Genomic DNA, 22,387 nt, shown 5'->3' with positions numbered 1-22,387 from the left:
TGATTGAGAAGAAGGTGCTGCGATGATTCCACCTCATGCTCCAGACAGCTTCTGCAGAAAGCACTTGAAGCAACCCGAAGTCTCACCGCATGGACACCTAACGGCCAATGCCCGATAAGGATACCTACAAATACATATATACTGCTATAAGGAAGTTCACTTGAGCGCCCCTAATCGACCGTGTCCAGCAGGCGCAGCGTCCGCTGAGTTGACGCGAAATCCATCAAATACCTCAGTAGAGGTAGCGAAACGAAACATAGTTTCGAATGAGCTTCTTCTAAGGGAAATTATCATGTTGGAATTTTACAACAGTCGGTCATGGTTTATAAGAAATAATAATTTTTCACGCTAAAAGTTAGGTCTGAACTACAGTGGGGTATTTTGGAAAGCTGCCAGCATAACAACAACACCACTAAGGAATATACTGTGGCTTTGCAACGAAAGCCATAATTTTTCTGAATATAATTTCGGCTTTCCTACGCTCGTTTCAAAAGATGAAGCCTTAGCACAGTTTAAATTTTTTCTTCTATGACTATCAGGGTTGGGCATTTTTGCACTAGCAATGAATGGAACTACCACTGCCTGTTTAGTGAAACACGATCTTTAACGAAATGCATTTGAATCTATACTTTGAGGCCAATATTTGTTATTTACTAGATTGTTGATAAAAGTGCCTAATGGTTTATGGGCGGTTTAATTATACGATGTCACGACTTCTTGGCGTCAACAGCAGGCTTATTATTTTGGCACACTCGAAACTCTAGAAGTCAAAAACAGGTTGGGTGAACTGTGCTATAAGCTGGAAATTTCCGCTTTTAATGAGGAAGGAGTTGAATATTTGGAAAAATATGTAAGAGTAATGCAACTTAACGCAGAAGCCACTGACTTCTTTCAAATGGAACAAAATTTGCTCTGTGGTAGTTTTATTCCCGATTTGGTATACATTAAAATAAAAGTGGAAATTAATATTCAAATGCAATCACAGGTACTGAAAAGGTTTGAAAAAAGTGTTTGCTTGCACACTGACTCTTGGGATGCAGTTATTGCAACATTCATCATTTTCGATATCAAATGAAATTTCAGCTAAGTCTTGCTGGAAAGTACTCAGTCACTCTAAATGATGTCCAAGATAAAGTTAAAGAATGTGCGCTGAAGTTTAAAAGACAAACGGTAGCAGGAGACAGTAATTGAAGCCATCCGTAAGTGCTAATACATAATTTCTCGAATTCGCTGAGAAGTCCACAGGTGTTCTTCTAAAATAAATTAACTTGCGAAATTCTTGTAAATAACTTGCTTTTCTTAGATGAAAACGAATATATAGACACCCATGGCGGAGCAACCGAAGTAATTTTGTACTTCAATGGCGATGATAGAAGGATTAATGGTTTGTACTGCTTTCCTATTATAAAAAAGTAATGTTTTTGCAATACAATACACCTCTTCCTTCCTCTGCGCCAGTGGAAAGACTTTTTCCTTTGCCGGGATTGAAATTGCCAGTCTGGCACTCCTCAAGTAGCACTAAAGCGTCGTTTTGATACCATTATGAGACATCTAACAGACAGATATCTACAGCCTGCCAGAGCTGTTGATGTAATGGAGGATATTGATTGGATTTAGGTTGCCGCACTGCCCCAGGCTGTCGAAGAAAGGAGCGCCCAGTGACCTTAGTTGTCTAGCTGGCAAACCTGGACATTTACAGAGAAAGTGCTTTAGCTAGCTTTTCCGCGTGTGTGCCGATCGTCCAGTGGCCGGTAAACACAGCTATGAGTCTGGAAATTGAATGGCAAGGAGGCCATCACTAAATAATCGGTGATAGTAACATTCGATGTTTTAACTACCACTGAAAAAGTAGTTTGCTTATATAGGGTGGGCCATGTAAAATTTGCTTTTTGAATCGGCTATGAAAAAAAAAACTAATCAATATTTTTTCAAACTTTTTTCTTTTATTTTGAAGATTGAACATGGTCATTTATGAATGAAAAATAATATCGTTCAAATGACTGCCACGACTGGCTTTACAGTAGGCCATTCGACCAACCCAATTTTTAAGCACATTTTCGATGACTCGTTGAGCATGTCACGGTAAAGCTCGCCATTTACTGTAACCGCGGCTCCTCGCTCATTTTCGAAAAAAAATTGCCCGATGATGCCGCTAGACCAAAAACCGCACCAAATTGTGACTCGTCGTTCTCTACAGTAACGTGTGGATTTTCTGAGCCCATTTGACATGTCATTTGTGTTACTATTCTCAAAAAAAAAAATAAGTGGTTCAAAAAGCAAACGCTATATGGCCCACCCTGTAGTAGTAGTAATGCTTATTGCATTTTTTTAGTGCATCTTGGCTAACCCGGATGAATACACACAAGAAAGCTCTAAAAAATGCCTACATTACTTGGAACCTGGAAACTCTTTAAAAACAATGAAGTTTCCTACCTCCTCGACCTAATCAACATCCCCGGTCATGTTTTGACACAAAAGCAAGACAAAAGTATTTACGACAGCAACTATGATAGTAGTTATGACAGTCATAGGGCATCAATAGCCACAGCAAGACTTTCGCTTTTTCTAAATAGCCGCCGCTGTGCTATCGTACTGCAATAATCTTCGCAGAAAAGCGATAGTGCAGCACCGGTTTTATTTGGTATTGCTTTGCTTTCGCTGTGACGGCTTCAATATTCGCAGCCAAGGCACAGTCGAGGCTAAATGAAATGAACTGAGAGCGATTTCAAACGCTGGTCTTAACTACCAGTAAACCCTACCACTGAGAGAGTTACTGAACCTCGAAATTCTGCAAATATCTCAATATGTTAAGGGGATGCTTGATGAAATGGAGGAATATCGTTTCCTTATTTTATAAATTGGTTAATACTTATGCTATTATATTTACTGCTAAAAAGGGGGCATTGAGGTCAATAAAGACAAACACAGGATATCCAATCCAAATTAACGGAGAAGACATAAAAATACACTCAAGTGCAAAATATTTAGGCTTAACGATTGGCTCAAAACTCACATCGAACACATACTGAACAAGAGAAACGAGATGAAGAACAAATTCCGACAACTCTTCTGGCTACTAGGAAAACAATCAACACTAACCATATTTAGTAAACCAATGATATACAAATCAATAATCAGAGCGACGTGGACCTACGGTCTAGAAATTTGGGGGACTGCCAGTAAATCAAACCTACATATCATACAGGGAAGTCAATCTAAGATGCTAAGGACAATCGCAAACGCAAATTGGGACATAAAAAATGACGATATTCACCGCGATCTCGGCATAGTCACAGACAAAGCAGCAGTAAGCATATCTTGCGACTATTCTGGTAGAGCACAAAAACTATGAAATGAAACTGATACCGGAAATGGAACTTAAACTAAGAAGACTAAAGCGCAAAACCCCCACAGATCTTGCTCATATTGTAATAATAAATAAAATTATAGAAAACTATGTTGTGCTAGTAAAATTGTAACTAAATGCTACCAAATACAAATCTCTTTCAAAGAGAAGAGCATTTGAATTCCAAACCCTAACACCAATTACTTATTGTTAATATTATTAACAGATTGTAATTTATAATGGAAATAAAAATAAAAAATATTTACTGCTAACCGCTGCAAAGTAGTAGTTTAGTTTTGTTATAACAGGGTAAAATTATAGAAAAATTCTTGTATCAACTGAAATTCGTAACTGTTAAGATATTCAACAAGTTTTGCCAGAGATAAAGTAAATAAGTGCAGCACTAATTTTCGGTGGCTACCGAATGGAATCCAATCTAAATTTTTGTGCCAGAGCATGACCCAAGTTGAATTTCAGTCGGTTTTTACAAACATTATTCTTTGATTTTAAAAATTCTAAAAATTTAAAATATGTATTTTTGAAGACTAACCCATTTCACCCCCTAAACATTTTTTTTCTTCAGCCAGTGCATAAACACACATATAAGTACATTTGTGTATTGCTTGCTTGTGTACACACTATCGTAATACGGCAGTTGTATTAACACTTGCACTCTTTGCTTTCAATACTTTTCATCTCACCAATGAATTTTTATTTACCCACTAATAATGACAACAAAAACTATCAATTCGTTGGTTGCTTATGTGATACCTTAACGCACACTAACCTATTTAAGAGTTAATGGGAATTTCCTGCAAAATATAGAGCTCATATTTACATTTCGTTTATTCAGTTTAAACTGATGCCGTTACGAACAGTTTAGCGATATTTATGCATTCGCAATGGAGAGAAATCTAATGCAGTTGGCAACATACGCGCATTTTTTTATGAACCTGCGCCACTTGCGGTGGGATTTAATGTTGTATAATAAGTGGGTAATTGTATAATTGGCCAAGGAGTGAAGAAAAGTGCGTGAAAAGAGCTGAAAGCGGCAATGTGTGTATAAAATGTCTCGCGTGTAGCATTTTGTTCCCGCTGAATTGGTTTTAATAGGCGTCGAGTTGCTTGCTTAAGTCTTTTGTGCGATTGATTACGGAAAGTGTGAGATCGAATGGGGAGGTATTTTTATTATTTTTGCATAATTTCAGATTAGCTGATGATAAAAGTTAAATAGCTTCTAATCAATGATGAATTCATAAAAAGATTAGAAAGAAGATAAAAATGATTTTAATTGTAAAACGGAAAAGTTTGCGATTTTCATTTTTGTAATAAAAAATTAGGAATTTTACTTTTTCTTACTTCATTCCTGTGCTTGCCTCGGCTGGTCTCATAGTAGCGCATATAACGAATGCGAATTTCAATGGCCCTGGTGAAAGTTTCTGGCTCTATATCAGAACTAGCTCGAACAAAATTCGCCTGCAGAGCTTTCAGTGTTACTGCATTCGGAATTTTTCGATAGTATTGAAGCTTAGAATACTCGAAAAAAGGCGGCACAAAGTCAGCAATATAGCAACAACATTTTTCAAGCATCAGACGATTATTTTTCTTCTGTTGAGGAATGACACTGATTATCAGCCAAGTATTTGAGAGCAAATGACCAGCAATCGACAATATTTTCAATATTAAATGTGCAGCGCTTTATACGCAATGCAGCTCAGACTTGAGAAACAAATTCAGAGGTTCTATGTTGCTAAAAGAACATTTATGTATGCGTATAACTTCACAGCTTCAATTGTAGCTATTTATGAAGAAACATTGCATAAAATGTGAGTGAGAAAAGTGTGTTTCTAAATTTTCTTTCCTAACTATTTATTTGTAATGCGCTTTAGATATCTATATTTCACACAAATTTCATGGTCATTTAATTCAACTCAACGGAATATAACTGGCACTTCTCACCTATTGCCAAATTGATGTCAAAGTTGTATGTCAAAAATGTCAATATGCAAAAGTAGTCATATGAGTCAAATCTTGCCCAAATTTGTTTTCATTTGCTATGTGCGGATGGGAGAGATGTTGAAACATATCAGCATCCAAGTATGTATGAGCACTTGCTTATGTATAAACACAAACGTATGTGCAATTGAATTTATCTTCGTTGACCTTTCTATATGACCATGTTTCGCTTTTTAGATGACTATTTCAAGCGATCTTTTTGGGTCAAGTTCAGTTACAAATGAAAATGAAATTTCGTGTGCTCGTAATAGGTAAAACTGGAGCGACATAAAAGTTTGACATGTTTTGAGTTTTTCATGCCTACCTTCACAGCTACATAAATCAGAAATATGTACAAACACACGTTTTCGGTTGCTAGTAGCTGATTTGTATGTATGCACAAACCTATAAAATATTTCATGGGCGAAAGCAAAAACATTTATTTCTCTTGCGGTTGCTTGACCTTTTTACGGGAAATAAGCCCACAAAGCATAATGGAGAATCACGTGTGAATTTTTTGTGACAACCGGTAGTTTTTGGTAATAAGGCAGTAAAAAAATATAATAAAATAAAGTAGGAGTAAATAAATAACTCAAAAACTAAAGAAATAAAAACTTAAAAAACACAAATTAAAATTAAATAAAAATAATGCGTTAATTTAAATATAATATGAAATGAAGTTAAATGTATTAAAAATATAGGGTGTGCAACTAGGTTCTCGCTGTTTGTCAATAGATGCCGCCAGCAGTGTGTGCTAGTCGATTCTAACATAACCTAAACGTCATAAACCAAGCTTAGACATAGTGTAAACAAACTGCTTTGACACATTAGCGATTTTTTTTTGGTATTACATACTTTTGGTTTTGTGAAAATTACTGATTTTGTGCCGAATAATCGTCATTTGTGGGAAGTGTTGATTTTACTCTTTCATTCGAAAAAAAATGGCGGCTGCGCGAGAAGCGGCCGCAATACGCGGTGAAGCATGAAATAGTGATTCTTCAAACCCGTTAAAACCTACCTGGAAACACTAAAATGGAACATCCTTCCCCACCCGCCGTATTCTTCAGATATTGCGCCGTCCAATTATCACCTGTTCCGATCGATGGCACATGGTCATGGCAGTTCCATTCATATGAAGACATGAAAAAATGGCTTGATCCGTGGATAGTCTCAAAAGATGAACAGTTTTACCGCGACGGTATACGAGATCTACCAGAAAGATGGGAAAAAGTAGTAGCCAGCAATGGGCAATACTTTCAATGATTCACTTGTAACCATTTTTTCAGAATAAAGTTGTATTTTTATAAAGAAAAAACAGCGCACTAATAAACAAATACAGAAATCAAAAATTGCAAAAAAAAAAAATTAAATAAAATATACTGCAAAATAATTAGATAAATTAAGAAACAAATAAAATAAAATGAATTAAAATCAAGTGAATAAAATTATAAAAAATTTTTGTTGGTGAAAATAAAAATTAAGTAAAAATAAATGAATAGCGTCAAAACTAAAAAAGATTAAAATTTAATAAATTAAATTGTGAAACAAACGAAATTCAATTGAAAAAATATTAAATATATGTAAAAAAAATAAAGTTAAATAAACTAAAGTAAAACAGTAAATAAAATAAAATAAAGTAAAATAAAAAAAAATAAAAAAAAAAAAATAAATAAAATAAAATAAAATAAAATAAAATAAACAGTAAACCTTTTTCTTGTTAGTAAATTTGTTAACTATTTTGTTATTGCTAGGCAATAAAAGATAGGTGCCGAAAGGTGCGGCATTTACGGTGAAACAATCGACCATGTAATTGATGGATGTAGCGTACTTGCCCCTCGTGAATATGTCATGAGACATAACAATATAGCAAAGATCCTCCACCAACAACTTGCGATAAAACATGGTCTCTTAAATATGAACCAAAGCCAATATTGGAAAATGCAAATTTTAAACTGTACTGGGACAGGTTTATTTCCACAGATCAAACCGCAGCTGACAACAAACCTGACATCATCTTGTTTGACAAGATAAATAAAACAATTGAAGTAATCAATATGGCGGTGCCTCTTAATCGCAACATCCAAAGCACATACTCCACCAAAATATAAAAGTATGCAGCTTTGGCCATAGAACTAAAACGGATGTACAAAGCGAGGGAAGTTAATATAGTACCAGTAATTATATCTTCCACTGGATTAGTGCCTAAGCATTTAATAAAAAACTTGAAGAAGTATGACTGCCAACACCTTTTAGAAGACATGCAGAAGTCGACCATACTGGACACATGTGTAATGGTTCGTAGATTTTTAAATATTTAGGCAATAGCAATCGCATAGGCGTAGAACTTGGACTACGCTCCACCAGAGCACAATCCCTTGAAAATTTTATCCGGGATGTGTAATCTCCGACAATAGCCGAGATGGATTAAGCTCAAATAAAATAAAATAAATAAAAATAAAAAAGATAAAAAAATAAAATTAAAAAAATAAAAAAAAGATAAAAAATAAAATAAAATAAAATAAAATAAACTAAAAGCAAAAAATACATTAAATTAAGCTAAAAAAGTAAATTAAAGGAATTAAAAATAAATAATTAGAGGAATTAAAACAAGCAATAAAAAATTAAAAAAATGCAAATAAATGGAGTGTAAACTTCTGTTAGGTGTTTGGTCGAGCTCCTTCTCCAAGCGCTATCGAGCTATACTCACTGAATTTTTGTTTCCAAAAATTGATAAACTAAGCATCGATGACATCGGGTTTCCATCAAGACGGCGCAACTTGCCATCCAAGCGCTTAACAATCGATTTATTGTATTATTAAAGCTACCATTGATGTCATACGGCCAAATTTATTAGAAAAAATGTCGGAATGAACTACGCAACTCGTATACACGGCGGGCATATGCCGTATATCATATTAAAAAAATAAATGCCATGAAATTCTGTACCAGAATTTAATTAAAATAAAATCATTCCAACAATATTTCTATTTTGTATTATCATTTTAAGTTATGAAGCTCTTAAAAAAACACTCGATACATATTCAATTCAATACAAAACTTCCAAAGGTTCAATGAGTTAATTAACGCCTCCGACGAGTCCATTGTTTTCATTTGAAACCAAAACTAACTCCAACAATAACTCTAACCAAATTCATTGTATTTAAAAAGAGTTGCTCTGTTGTTTTTCGCGCACACTGGATTTTGATATGAAGTACGCTTCGCTTACTAAGTAAGGTACACTTTGCTGCAATTCACATAAATTTCAGTTACAATAACCATACCAAAAATGTTGTTGTACTTGTATATATATGTAAGTTTACTACCATCGTTAAATCGTAAAACTATTACAAAATAACATTTGCAACAATTTTAGCGGTTGGTCGCTTGGTTTGTTGGTCAGTTAAGAGTATTATATTAAAAAACAGCATTCGTTTCTTAAGCACAAAAATATGCATGTATGTGTGTGTAAGTATGCTTGTACTTACATATACATATTTTTCGAATGTTGCAATTACTTCTTTCAATTATTTCAATTATTGATATTTGTTAATACACTCTACAGAGGCCAAGAAAAGTGTTCCCACATTTTAAATGCTGCCCCCAAATATTTCCATTTCTATATAATTTTTCAATTTATAAATTTCTTACCAATACTATGTCAGAAAATCGGTTGTTGTTTCAGCACATATCGGAGAATAATATAAAAATGTGTCAAAAAATATTCATATGCAAGAAAATGAAATGAAATTTAAAATAAATTAGGCCTCAAAAGGGCCGCAATTATAATAAATTCCTCAAACTCCTGACCTAGAACAAGAAAATACAATAGGCAGGGCCAGTGATGATTGGAGAGTCATGGCATGTGAATTCAGTCAGCGGCAGATCGGACGTGTGGAAAAGTATATATGCAGAACATCAATATATATATATATATCTAATTGGCGCGTACACCCTTATTGGGTGTTTGGCCGAGCTCCTCCTCCTATTTGTGTGATGTTGTTCCACAAATGGAGGGACCTACAGTTTCAAACCGACTCCGAACGGCAGATATTTTTATGAGGAGCTTTTTCATGACAGAAATACACTTGGAGATTCGCCATTGCGTGCCGAGGGGCGACCGCTATTAGAAAAATGTTTTTCTTAATTTTGGTGTTTTCACCGAGATTCGAACCAACGTTCTCTCTGTGAATTCCGAATGGTAGTCACGCACCAACCCATTCGGCTACGGCGGCCGCCGATCATCATTACTTGCTTCATTTCCATTAAACAAAATCAGCCCACAGAAGATTTGTGAAATTCGCCGTGGAGGTTTGTCGCTAAAATTAACACTACAGTAAAGCCCAATACAAGAAGTACTTCAATATGGATCGCAAACATCGTATAAAGGCATGACTAAAAAATGTTTGCACTCCTTGAAAAATTAAAAACAGATTAAATAAAGTCATCAAGCAGAATTAAATGCCTGGTACATATTAATATTTTATTGAAAGTTATGTAACATTTTTTTTTTCTCAAAATAAAATATTTGAATAGCTTCCCTTTAATTTAAAATAAAATTGATTTTTGTGTGAATAACTTTGTACTCCACTGTTTGTAAGAAAATCGCGTTGAGCGTTTGTGGTGCAGCAGACCATGATTTCCCAAGGCGAACTCGACTCAATAAAACTCGAAAATTAATTAACTAATCGCCTTTGCTTCGCAATGAATTCAATGAGTCAACAGATTTTATATTTGTAACTATTTTTGATAGAATTCCCAACATTTATTTACATTACATTTGGTTTAAATCAAAGGCAGGTTCGTGGACATGTTATTTGTCATAGTTTGTGCTGCCGATTTCCACTACTTGGATGACACTTTAAATAATCCGTAAGGTTAAGGCCTTTGCACAATTTTCTGAGCACTGATACACCTAAGTTATATTTCTTTTTATTTTTCTGCGTATAATTTATGAGACTGCATAATAGTTTTCGGAGCAATATAATAGGTTAAAAGCAACAAATTTTAGACGAGCTTCTAACTTGAGATTGAGGATAAAAAGTCTTCGCTTTATTCAATAAAACGGCTTGAAATATGTTTGAAAAAGAGATACGACATCTATTTTTTGTTAATGGTATGAAAGAGTTCCAAAGATGGGATAAACTTCGCGTTTAGTTGCTTTTCAGTTGATTATGGATGAATGTGATTTGGAAGAGGTTGAAGTAAATTCTTATTACAACTCAGATTGATTTTGGGTAGCGAAAGCCAGACAAAAGTGGAAAAAAGGAACGGAATTTACATCGTTTTCTCTACAGGAAACGATTCTGTATATGTACTGGGTTATCGATGAAACTACATGCTGGTGTCATGAATTCTGTTCTGTGATCAACCAAATCAGCAGTCATAGCTCACACCTTTTCAGCTTAATTAGGAATTTCGCTAGCAACTTACTCGACTTTTTCTGCAGGCAAAATGTCATCACTCAAGTGTGGAGGCTGCGTCAACAGCTCCCGTGTATTTTTAAAATGAGCTCCCAAATTTATCGGGTGTTTTTTAAGAACTTGAGAATTTAAAATTATAATAAATATATACATTCTATAAGAAAAGTACCGGGAATTGTTCATTAAAACGCAAAATAATTGTTTAATCATCAACATTTAATTTGCTGCCTTCAAAATAGGCTCCATTCGAAGCATGGCCAACGATTAGTCCAGTCATCAAAGCACCTTTTAAACGTGTTTGCACAGATGTTCTTCAACTCCTTCAGCGAATTTTCCTTAATGGCTTCTATTGACTCAAAGTGGCTTTCGCGGAGTGGCAATTTAAGTTTTGGGAAAAAAGTCACAGGGTGCTAAATCTGGTAAATCCGGTGAATAGGTTGGTTATTCGATGATATTTGTCGAGTTTTTGGTCGAAAAAGTGTTCACAATATGAGCCTTGTGAGACGGTGCGTTATCATGGTGCAAGACCCATGAGTTTTCTTTCCTCAAATTGAGCCGTTTCCTAGGCACACTCTCTCTCAGACATCGCATAACTTTCAAATAATATTCTTTATTTACCGTAGAACCATTTGGAATCAAAGAAAACGAGTAGCATGATTTTCACTTTTGACCGACTTTCACGTGGTGTTTTCTGTTTCTGCTCATGTGGATAGCGCCATTCAGCCGCCTGTTGACTGTTTTGCATGTCAAACTCTCATATCCACGTCTCATCACCTGTTAGGATGCGCTGGATAAACGTTGGGTCCAATTTCACTTCCTCAATCATGTCTTCAGCCACCTTCTTCCGATCAAAATCAAAAAATTTTGAAAGAAATTCAACTCTCTTGGAACGAGTCGAGCAGCCACGTGTCTTGTGCCCAATTGATGGTGTAAAATGTTGCGAATTGATTCGTGAGACACGCTAAGGTCACGAGCTACCTATCTCAAACTTAAGTGAAGATTTTCCAACACCATTTTCATTGACTTTGTCGACGACTTTGTTTTCATCCGTTGAAGACGTTGATGGGCGACCAGATCGGGGCAAATTTTCCACTCTGCCACGACTTCTTGGCCCTCTGCAAAAGCCGTATACCACTCCTATACCCGTGTTTTTGATAAAGCACTCTCGCCATAGGCTTTCTGCAACATTTTCAACGATTCGGCAAACAGAGTCCCGTTTAAGGGGGGAGCCTGGTTTATAAGGTAAAAAAAATCAATTTTTTTTTCTTTTTAAGCGATTCCTAATATATTTCAGAATATTCACACAAAGTTACAGAGCCTAATTCTCAATATTTCCGTAGATACAAAGCCAAAGGTAGGCGAGCGTTAGGTAGTTACGCTGTGACCGGACACCTATGGTACAAACTTTATCTTCTTTTCTCGACTTTTCATTTTTATGATTTCTTTGAATTAGCGTACATGATGAAAAAAAATTAATGAACCTTTTGAAATGAGTCATAGCTTGTTCCCTTCAGTATTAAATTTGAACTAACAAAATAGATAAAAAAAAAAAAATTTCAAGATTTTTATAGCAAGTTGAAGAGAATTTTTTTTTATAGAAAGGCATTTTTTTCCTTAAAACCTCCAAAAAGTTAAAATTTTGGAATTTCTCTCAGTTTTCTTAGTTCATCTAGAAGAAAAAATCATGATAATTAGAAATCGATTCGAATTTTTTGCTTTAGATAATAATTACGAGCTGTATCTTGTACGCCAGTTGGAAACTCCAGTACAAAAATTTTTTATACTTTTTAAATGTTCATTAAAAGAACAGTGTTAAATTAATTTTTTCCTTAAAAAAAATCGCAAAGAGACGCAATTTTTAGACCTCCCCCCTTAAAACACAAAATTTAAGATAAATTCTTTGTTCGTTACTTTTATCCATAGTGAAAATCGCAGAGCACACCTGCGGTTGACTGATACAATTAAATGCCAAAAAAGAGCTAATTGACGCTTATGCTCTGCGACACTATAGAGGACAGTTGTACCAACATTTCAGCAATAAAATTTAGACATATGTATGTGTACGCACGCTTTTTAAATGAAAAATTCCCGATATATTTTTGACAGAATGTACACCCTTTTTGGGCGTTTGGCCGAGCTCCTGCTCCTATTCGTGGCGTACGTCTTGATGTTGTTCCACAAATCGAGGGACCTACAGTTTCAAGCCGACTCCGAACGGCAGGTATTTTTATGAGGAGCTTTTTCATGGCAGAAATACACTCGGAGGCTTGCCATTGCCTGCCGAGGGGCCACCGCTATTAGAAAAAACTTTTTCTTAATTTGGTGTTTCACGGAGATTCGAACCTACGTTCTCTCCGAATCACGCACCAACGCATTCGGCTACAGCGGCCGCCTTAGTTATACAAAACAAAATATTGTTAAAATACAATTTTTTATTTATTATAATCTGGTAGATAATTAGATGTCATTTATTTTTTGAATGTGATATCCAGCATATGTCTACCGCGGCTACAAGATGCATAGTCTAGTCGACCAGACTAGATAATTTTTGACTGCTTTAATCTGAATAATAAATCTAAATGAGCCCAAGTAGCAAAAATTCGGCGTAAACGACGGTCATTTGGCTTTAAATCGTACACGAGCTGCATTTCATAGACACGTAAACCGAGATCCTTGCGTAAAATTTTTAACGTAGTAGAAGGACAAAACCACCCTAAAATTTTTAACTAGAATTCAAGAAAAAAATGTGTATGAAAGATTGAAATCATTCAAAATAGTCGTTCATTTTTGATAAGTTTTCTCACTGACGATGTTTCGCAGTTTCTCCGTATGAAAATATGTATAAGAATGTTGGGTATTCTTTATATCAAAAAAAGCAACACCTTCAGAGGAAAAATGATCAAAAATCAACGGGCTGATTAGAAGGTTTGATATTTTGATGAAAATTTATCAAATTTTTATAAACTTTGTACAAAGTTTGAAACCTGATTAATTATGGTCTTATTTATAGAATGAAGTACACTTTTATAAAACAAAAAAAAAAAAAAAAAAAAAAAAAAATGCGAATACGAGCAGAGAAAATTAAGCAATCCAACACTTCCCCTCCTGTTTTCCGTTTTCTACAGGGATCATAGGTTTGGCCAATAATTATGGTGAAAAACCAAATTGTGAGGGGAACTTCGGCTACGCCAATCCATTAGCTGATACTGCCAAATTCGCTGAGAGTCGGTTAACGGTTTCATATTCAAGAACGATACTAATGAGAATATAGAAAATGGATTCTCACCATCGTGTCTCATATTGGCCAGTCCTTTAAAATATTTTCACCAAGCGTCTTCTATAGCCTAAATTCAAAGAATACAATTTTTACGAAATGAAACGTAGCCTAGTTTACCCACATGAAAGCAATTTACTTCGCTCATATTATTTTATCAATGTATTTTTCCTTTACTTGACTGGAAGTAGACTTTCCTTTCATGCATACCCTTGAGTAATTACGCTGAGAGAGGCTGCAAATGGACAAAACTAATGTTACCTGTCATGTCCGACCGACTGTCGCAATACCTCCTGACACTAAGCAGAGGGGACTGTAGGCGGCAGGTTGGACTGATGACGTGTCACTTTCTATGGGCAAAGCACATGGAAAAGGTGGGCATCTCAGACAGTGCACTCTGTCCAGCACGTGGAAACGTAGATGAGACGGCGGACAACTTTCTGTGCATCTGCCCAGCCGTTGCTCGAATCAAGCTTGATGTCTTTGGCACTGATGTGCTAAGAAGCGACCACCTTGGCTCCTTGGCACCACAAGATCTAGTCAGATTTCTTCGGAGGTCGAGTAGATTTAAAGAAAATTAAAAAGGGAACCCGAGTGCAGTAGAATTGACTTAATTGTGTCTGAGTGCTGTACTTGCTAGTCTGTTCCGACAAAAAAAAAATTACGTTCTCTGGCACATAGTTAATTTCCAAAGCTAAAGGTTGCAATTGCACTTGCTTGGTGTGAAAATGAAGAAGAAAAGCACAAAGGAATGTGAAAAAGAGTTATCTAAATATTAGTACCTATTTAGAAAAATTTGTATGCCTTTTAGTTAAGTGTCAATACACTACCTTTCCCTTTTACTTTGTGATAATAGCAAACCCTTTTTTTCTTTTGTTTTTGCAGTTCCCTCTGAAGTCAACACAGCCAACGCTTACTTCGCAATTGAACCGTGTAACCTGAAAGATGCCGCTAAAAACGAATGCATTCGTAATCTATTTGCCCAAATCGTGCCTCAGTTGAAGGTGGGTATACTACAGTTATCAGCCATACAACTGCTTTCAGTCTCCATTTTATTTATGTGTGTATGTATGTATGTAATTTTGTATTTTTCTTGTTTTTCTCTAGGCCGGCTTACCGCAGTATGGCATGCCCTCAATAGACCCGTATGCCTACAGACGCGGCATTTTCCGTTATGACAACGAAGGTGTGCAAGGTGGCCTGCTTATCAAGAATATGTACATTAACGGCATTAGCGAATTCAAAGTGAACACATTTTTATCAAATTTTACTGAAAATGCATTCATTGTCAAGTTGAGCATTCAAATACCAAAAATCAAAGCAAATGGACAATTTAAGGCCGATGTAAAATTCGGTGGTTTGCGTTTGGTGCCAAAAGGACCCTTCAACATAACTATCGGTTTGTTGCGCTTGCAATCTTTTGCTGTTTAATTTTTTGCTTCGTGTATATTTAAATATTTATTTTTTCGTTAATCATTTAGATAACATACGCGCTACCATTTTAACTGATGGTGTCATGGAGACTACTGAGGCGGGTCGCCGCTTGAAGCTGCAACGTTTGAATGCCAATGTGGCGGTGGGTGATGCGCGCATCATTGCGAATGGCATTTTCAGCGATCGTAATTTGAGTGAGTAAATGGGAGTGGTGGGCGAACTTACCCTTGTCGAACTAACCTTTTGTCAGGCGCAATGTTTATCTCATTGATGTACATAAATGAGGATAAAGTTATGCTCGAAGAAAACAGAAATTATTTTAAAGAGTGATCAGATTGGAGGTACTTTTTCCAATAGGGATTTTTTGACAGATCACGCGTGACTACTGACAAATTAAATACACTATTTTTTTCACTATTCATTGGCATTTTATCATGGAAAAACTTATGCCTTAACAACTTTTAAAAATCGTAGAATTATGTTGCGAAAATCGACGCTCTGTGAAATGGTAGTAAAGGGTTAAGGTATAGGCCTTTAGCACTGCGACCATATTGATCTATTGTGCACCGACGCTCTGTGAAAAGTATTCATCGCGCGCTCATGACAACTTAAGGTGTATATAACCGTCCTATTGAACGCACCATTCGGCAAACCATCGGAAAAATTGAGAATAGTTTTACATTATTGGATGTTACTCAACCCATTAGATAAAGAGAATATTGCGGCTGTCAATGAGAGTTTTGCCGAAGACTTGGAAGAATCGGTTTGGCGCCGATCTCAGCAACTTGGCCTTCTTTATGGCACTACTTAGGTGATTTTACGCAAAGATCTTAGTTTGAAAGTGTATAAAATACAGCTAGTCCAGGATTTGAAGACGTCCGATCTTCCAATGCGTCATAATTTGAGACGTTGTGCTCTCGAAAAACTCGCCCAAGATCTTCATTTTGGGACCCGAATTTTGTTCAGCGATGAGGCTCATTTTTGGCTTAATGGCTACATCAATAAGCAAAATTGTCATATCTAGGCAGAAGAGCGACCCGAAAATATTCAAGAACAGCCATTACATCCATTAAAAAGAACCGTTTGGTGCGACTTACGGGCTGGACGGACTATCCGCCCATATTTCTTCATAGACGAGGTTAGGCCCAGTGTAACAGTGAATAGCGAACGCTATCGATAAACGACTTTTTGATGCCGGAAATTCAAGCCCGTGATCTCCAAAAAATCTGGTTTCAACAAGACGGCGGTACTTGCCATATAGCGTGAGAAACAATGGATTTACTGAACCGCCGTTTCGGTCAGCAATTTAACTCTCGTCTCGGACCAGTGTTTCGGCTACCAAGATCGCGTGATATCACACCTTTGGAATTTTATTTGTGGGGGTATGTAAAGTCTAAATGCTTAACCAGCTTCGATTAAGGCATTGGAAGCCAACATTACTAAAGTTATTTACGAGATACCGACCTAAGTCCTCCAGCGATGTATTTCAAAATTGGTGTTTGCAGATGAACGAATTATGAATTACGCTGGCCAATATTTGAAAGGGATTATCTTTAAGAAATAAATGCCAATCAATTCGAATTTTCGTTGTTTTGTTTCAATTGAAAATCCGTTACCTCTAAAAACTGATCACCCTTTATAAGCAAAATAAAAGCACTATTCAATACAAAATATATTGAAAAAGCTTCAGAAAATATTAAACTGCTAAAGAGGGATTAAGATTCTTACATCATTACAACAAAAGAATCGTAGCTTGCACCAACCAAGGCACATCAACAAGATAGTAGCATTAAGCGGGCCACAAAAATGCAGAAAATAACTTCATAGGTTTGGCCAAGACACTTCCGCAAATTGCCCAATCTGTACGGAGAGGCACACGATATGCTTCCGAAATCTTTAAAATCTTAAACATAGAAAATAATGTTGATTTGATGTTGCAATTAGCTGATCACTGAAAGGGGATCAGCGCGTATGTAAAACATATCTATAATGATTTGAGGTGCGCGGAGTTTCGTAGGCGTCAATAATAGCTAGCAGCCCCGTGAGGTAATACCTTTTTGGCAGTTCCGTGGGGAGAATGATAGATAGTGTGTTTAACACTAAGAGTAGCTGTGAGGCTACAAGTCGACATACGCCTATGCCGGTATAGCAGTACTCATCACAGGCGTCGCACACTGGGGATTTAGCGGAAGAAAGTCAAATTTGCAACATACCACCTACGCAATGTTTAATGGTATTTCTAAATTCCAGAATAGAACCAACAATAAAATCAAAAAGAATTACTAAACTCCGACTTACAGTTTTTTTATAGATATGTCAAAAGTATAATTTTTTTATAGTATTGAACTGACTAAGAAAAAACTTCAAAACTCAAGGTGGTTTTTTTCCTTTTGCTTGAGCCGACTTCCAATTTTTTATTTTTCATTTAGGGTACGATATTTTTATATATTTTAGCCGGAAGAACAAAGGCTGTGAAGTATTTGATTATCTATTTATAATTAATTTTACGAAAAAAAAAAAAATCATATTCCTTCATATTCTTGGATCTGCAAGTTGAGCTACATTTACCTACGGTCAGAAACTAGTATCAACGTGTTGCTTAATAACGTCTCTTTCAGTTTTAATCAATTGCAGGTGCCACCAGGTGCCACCAGGCGCCACTGATTATTTTTTGGCAATGATAATAACTAAACGCTTTCTAGTGTGTGCATAATGATAACGAAACACCTTTAATTTTGTTTTGACATTTTGAGGGTAATTCAGAATTATGAACTTACATGTATTCCGTGCGTAAATATTTGCTGGCTTATATTAATAAAAAAAAAAATTAAAATTTATGAATTTTAAAAAAACATTGTTTTTTTTTAATTTTTTTTAAAAATAGTTTTTAAACATGTTCTTTTCATACACAAATATATACAACTTCGTTAGTAGTAAAAATGTAAATATTTTTTGGGATGTATACTTTTTCCGCATCTCTGTACAAAAATCCCCAGTGTGCGTCGTCCCGAAAAAAAGATCAAAACAATCGGGCGCGTGTTTGACATGGTGGGATTTAAGTTAGCGCAGTGTCTCAGGCTGTCGAGGAAAGGAGTACCCAGTGACATTAATTGTCTAGTTGCCAGACTAGCACATTTACAGAGAAAGCGCTCAACAGTCTCCTTCTTTGAAAGGTCCTCAGGGTTCTTTGAAAGGGTTAAATGCGACACCTAACTTTTCTGTCTGTGAGCCGGTCGTCCAATGACCGGTAAATATAGCTACTAGTTTGGAAATTGAATGGCATGGAGTCTCCAGGACTTTCTGAGTCCTCCGGCTATTGTACAGGGTTTTCGAAATTGAGCTCCATCTTTTCTGCACTTTCCTGAGAAATAAGTTCTGCAATTCCTCTTCGACAACAGACATGGGGATGCCGATGACCGGAAGTCTCTGAAATCAATTCAGTCCCTTTCCTCGTAAGCTCGTATGTCGTGGAACCCAGATCAGAGATATGCTGCCTGCACTCCCACGAAATTTGATTTCCTTCTTACAGGAGTTGACTAATTTGGATCTGCACCATGGCGTCGTTAGAGCCTTCATTGCGGTTTGACTATTGGAGGAAATGTATATATCTCCTTTGCTCCCACGTTATCACGCTCTCTAAGCAGTTTGTATATCTGCGCGATCGCAAAGACATCTGTCTGAAAAAACCAGCAATATTCGGCGATTTTAAGGAAATAGATAATTTGGCTGATTTAGAGAAAACTCCTGCTCCGACTTCCGATTCCATCTTAGAGCCGTAAGTGAAGACAGAGGTGCAAGCTTCGGTACAGATTTCCCCTCGATCCAATTCTACCTACGTGGAAAGATCGCCCTAGCACACCCTCAAACTCTCGTATGCGGATAGAAAGATCTCTTCGAAGTTCGGAGAAATACAGACCGTATGCCCAAAAGTTCTACCTTGTTCCTTGAGAGACAAGGCCTCCAGAGGTCGAACTCCAGCGATGAAAATAACGTAAAAGTCGATGGGAAGTCAGTGCAAAACGACTTTCAGGGCAGCACTGCGGCAAGTCCCACGTGGTTACATTGTCAACACAAAATGAAATGGCGAAAAGTAGGTCCATTCGCACTATCGTCGTATGCTTCTAACTCCAACTACATGTCGGCTGTTCAGGGTAGTTCCTTCTTTCTTTTATAATTTCTTTTGTCACGATATTCAAATGTACAAAAAATTGTGTTGGCCTAATGTCATCACCTTAAATGAAAAATGCCATCACCTAAACAATTGAGATTGCGTTGGTGATATACGAAAAAAAGTCAACATAGCCTGCGTTCCCGCCTGGAAACGGATGAATGTGTGAAAACGTGTGATATGAGCAGGCAGAATTTTGGTGTAGAGTCCCCGGTGATGTGGCTGCCGAAATTACTCTCACAACTTTGCTTTGAATGGCCAAATTTGGTAATGGATACCTGGTAATGACTGCTGCTACCTTGTAGATGTGCTTTGGTATAATGAAGTGCTAGTTTTTCAATTTTTAATTAATTAATTTAATTTTTCATTTTTTTTTGTTTTTTTGCTGGCGGTCTTGTGCATTTTCTCTATGTACTGACTTTTCAAAATTTGTTTCTATGCAAGAAAAAACCGCCTGCATGAAAAAAAATGAAAAAGTTGATAACTCGATTTTTCAATCACTTGAAACGTGCACCAAAGTTCGGTGGGCTTAAAACTGCATGTCTGCAATTTTTGTTAAAATTTTTATTTGATTAAATAGTATGGAATTTTGATGAAACATTTTTTGGAGTTTTTTGTTTTTAGTTTTCAAAAAGTTTGTAAATTGATTTGACATGGATTTTGCAGGAGAATAAACTTTATTTTCGTACAAAATTTATTAAAATTTAAATAAAAAACAAAGAAATTGCCAAAACTTGTCAATAAGTCCTAGCGCATTGATTATTTAACGGAGTGCAGATAGTTGCGCCTAACGGAAGGTCTACTGCTTTGGAAACGTATTTTTCTAATTAATATTTGTTTACATTTCAGATGCCATGATTTTGAATTTGGTCAACGAGAATCTGCCGGAAATCACACGCGTGGGCATACCGGCCACACGCGAGCAGTGGGCACCCATTTTTATTACTCACATCAATCAATTCTTTGCGAATATTCCTATTGATAAATTTTTGATAGAGTAAAAATTCAATTTCGATAGGTTTAGAAGCTCAGATTTCACTTTGAATTAACAAATTCGCACACAAAATATAAATTAAATTTTTTAGGTTAATAAGGTTTAACAAATTATAAAAAAATAGTACTCTATTTAAGGCGCTCATTTCCAAGATCGAAGCATGTATTTATTTAATTAGTATTATATGACATGCACTATCGTACCTTTGTATTTTTAGTATATTTAAGCCTTCGATTTAATTGAGAGTTGTAAATTGTTTAATATTTAATTTAAATAAAAAGTAATAAAAAAAAGAAAAATGTTATTGTAAATGGTATGGAAATTATTCATTTTTAGCTGTAAGTGAACGGCGGCACCACAAATTGCCTCAAAAGGTTAAAAACGACAATTTAATTGAGGCCAGCTTTTGGTGATCGAATCATCGCAAGAAATGGATCCGTCAATTGGGGGGATTTCAAGCTTTTAATATCAATAAATCAGTTAATATTAACGAATTTGGAGCCAGCGTTCCCTACGTTTTGAAAGAGAGAGAGATAAAGAGATTAATCGGGCTTATCTGGCAAAAGTGGTGTTCACATGGTCCACATGAATCGCAATCCAGATAGTCATATTGCTTACCTCAATAGCCATACACCAAAAAATTTATTTTTAGTTAAGTACGCAGAGATGGCCACAAGCTTTTCTTCTATGCTGAGAGGAAGGGCTGACGTAGCAGGAGTTATGAATCGAATTGTTTACGAAAAAACTAAGAATATATTATTGATTGATATGCGAGAAAAATTAACACAATGCCATCTGAACAACGACAGATTTGACGTGGTTGTGAAGAAATGTGCATAAAAGGTGGTTAAGTTTCAAGGGCCGGTGTTGATCTTGAATAAAATACAATTTTTTTAGGAAATTATTCTCATTTCTCTTTGTTATGATAATATTAGTATGGCTGAATTGCGTATGGAACAAAATATTGGACAAATGGCCGCCGCGGCCTCGGCGGTACACATACATCCGATGGTCCAAATTTTCGATGACGCTGAGGCATAATTGAGGTTCTATGCCGTTAATGTCAAATCACATGATCTTCACCGCGATCATGATGAAATCATCAACATCGGCCCTTGAAATTTAACCACCCTTTACATATTACAAAAACTCCCGTAACGTGGCAGCCGAAGTTCCCCTCACAATTTCGTATTTCACTATAGTTGTTGACCAAACCTAGTAATCTACCATCCTTGATCTCAATAGATGAAATTATGAACATATGTCTACACTTTTATCTATGGCGACGTTTTTCTCGACATTTCGATTTTTTGTGATACGCCATTATTGAAGTAAATTGGCGATATGTTAGAAATTACTTAATTAATTAAGTCAATGAACTAAAATTCTTACTGACTATTGAGCGTTCAACTTATGAGGGGACATTTTTTAAGGTAGATATTTGCAAAGGGGATAGTAAGTTTTACATTACTTACTCTTTATTAAATAAATAGACGTTTTTGTATAATGATGGGTAAATAAATATTTAAATAAACCAATCCAAATTAATACCAAGAAGAAAGAAAAATATAAAACTTTTTGTATTTCTCTGAAAAATTTTAGTTTATTTCAATCGCCTTTTTTATAGAGGTATAGACAAAAAGGAAAATTGAAATAAATGTATTTACGCCCACGTTGTAAGTTAAATGTTAATACATACATATGTTTTTATACACTGTGGAGAGAATCCAGAAGGTGTGACCAAGATCAGACCGTT

General features: G+C 35.9%; 1 protein-coding gene across 1 annotated transcript in view; it reads left to right on the top strand.

The window, feature by feature from the left end:
- The window catches only part of LOC129247707 (uncharacterized), a 30,758-nt gene extending 9,887 nt beyond the window's left edge, over positions 1-20,871 (top strand). Inside the window, exons 2-5 of the mRNA XM_054886961.1 lie at positions 14,921-15,039; positions 15,143-15,434; positions 15,517-15,663; positions 20,487-20,871. Coding sequence (XP_054742936.1) covers positions 14,921-15,039; positions 15,143-15,434; positions 15,517-15,663; positions 20,487-20,638 — 710 coding nt within the window. The 3' untranslated portion in view covers positions 20,639-20,871. The remainder of the gene's footprint in view (positions 1-14,920; positions 15,040-15,142; positions 15,435-15,516; positions 15,664-20,486) is intronic.
- Positions 20,872-22,387: the final 1,516 nt, after the last annotated feature.

The sequence above is a fragment of the Anastrepha obliqua genome, chromosome 5 (genome assembly GCF_027943255.1).
Source record: "Anastrepha obliqua isolate idAnaObli1 chromosome 5, idAnaObli1_1.0, whole genome shotgun sequence".
In the NCBI taxonomy this organism is placed as follows: Eukaryota; Metazoa; Arthropoda; class Insecta; order Diptera; family Tephritidae; genus Anastrepha; species Anastrepha obliqua.
This window is presented reverse-complemented; position numbering and strand designations above follow the sequence as displayed.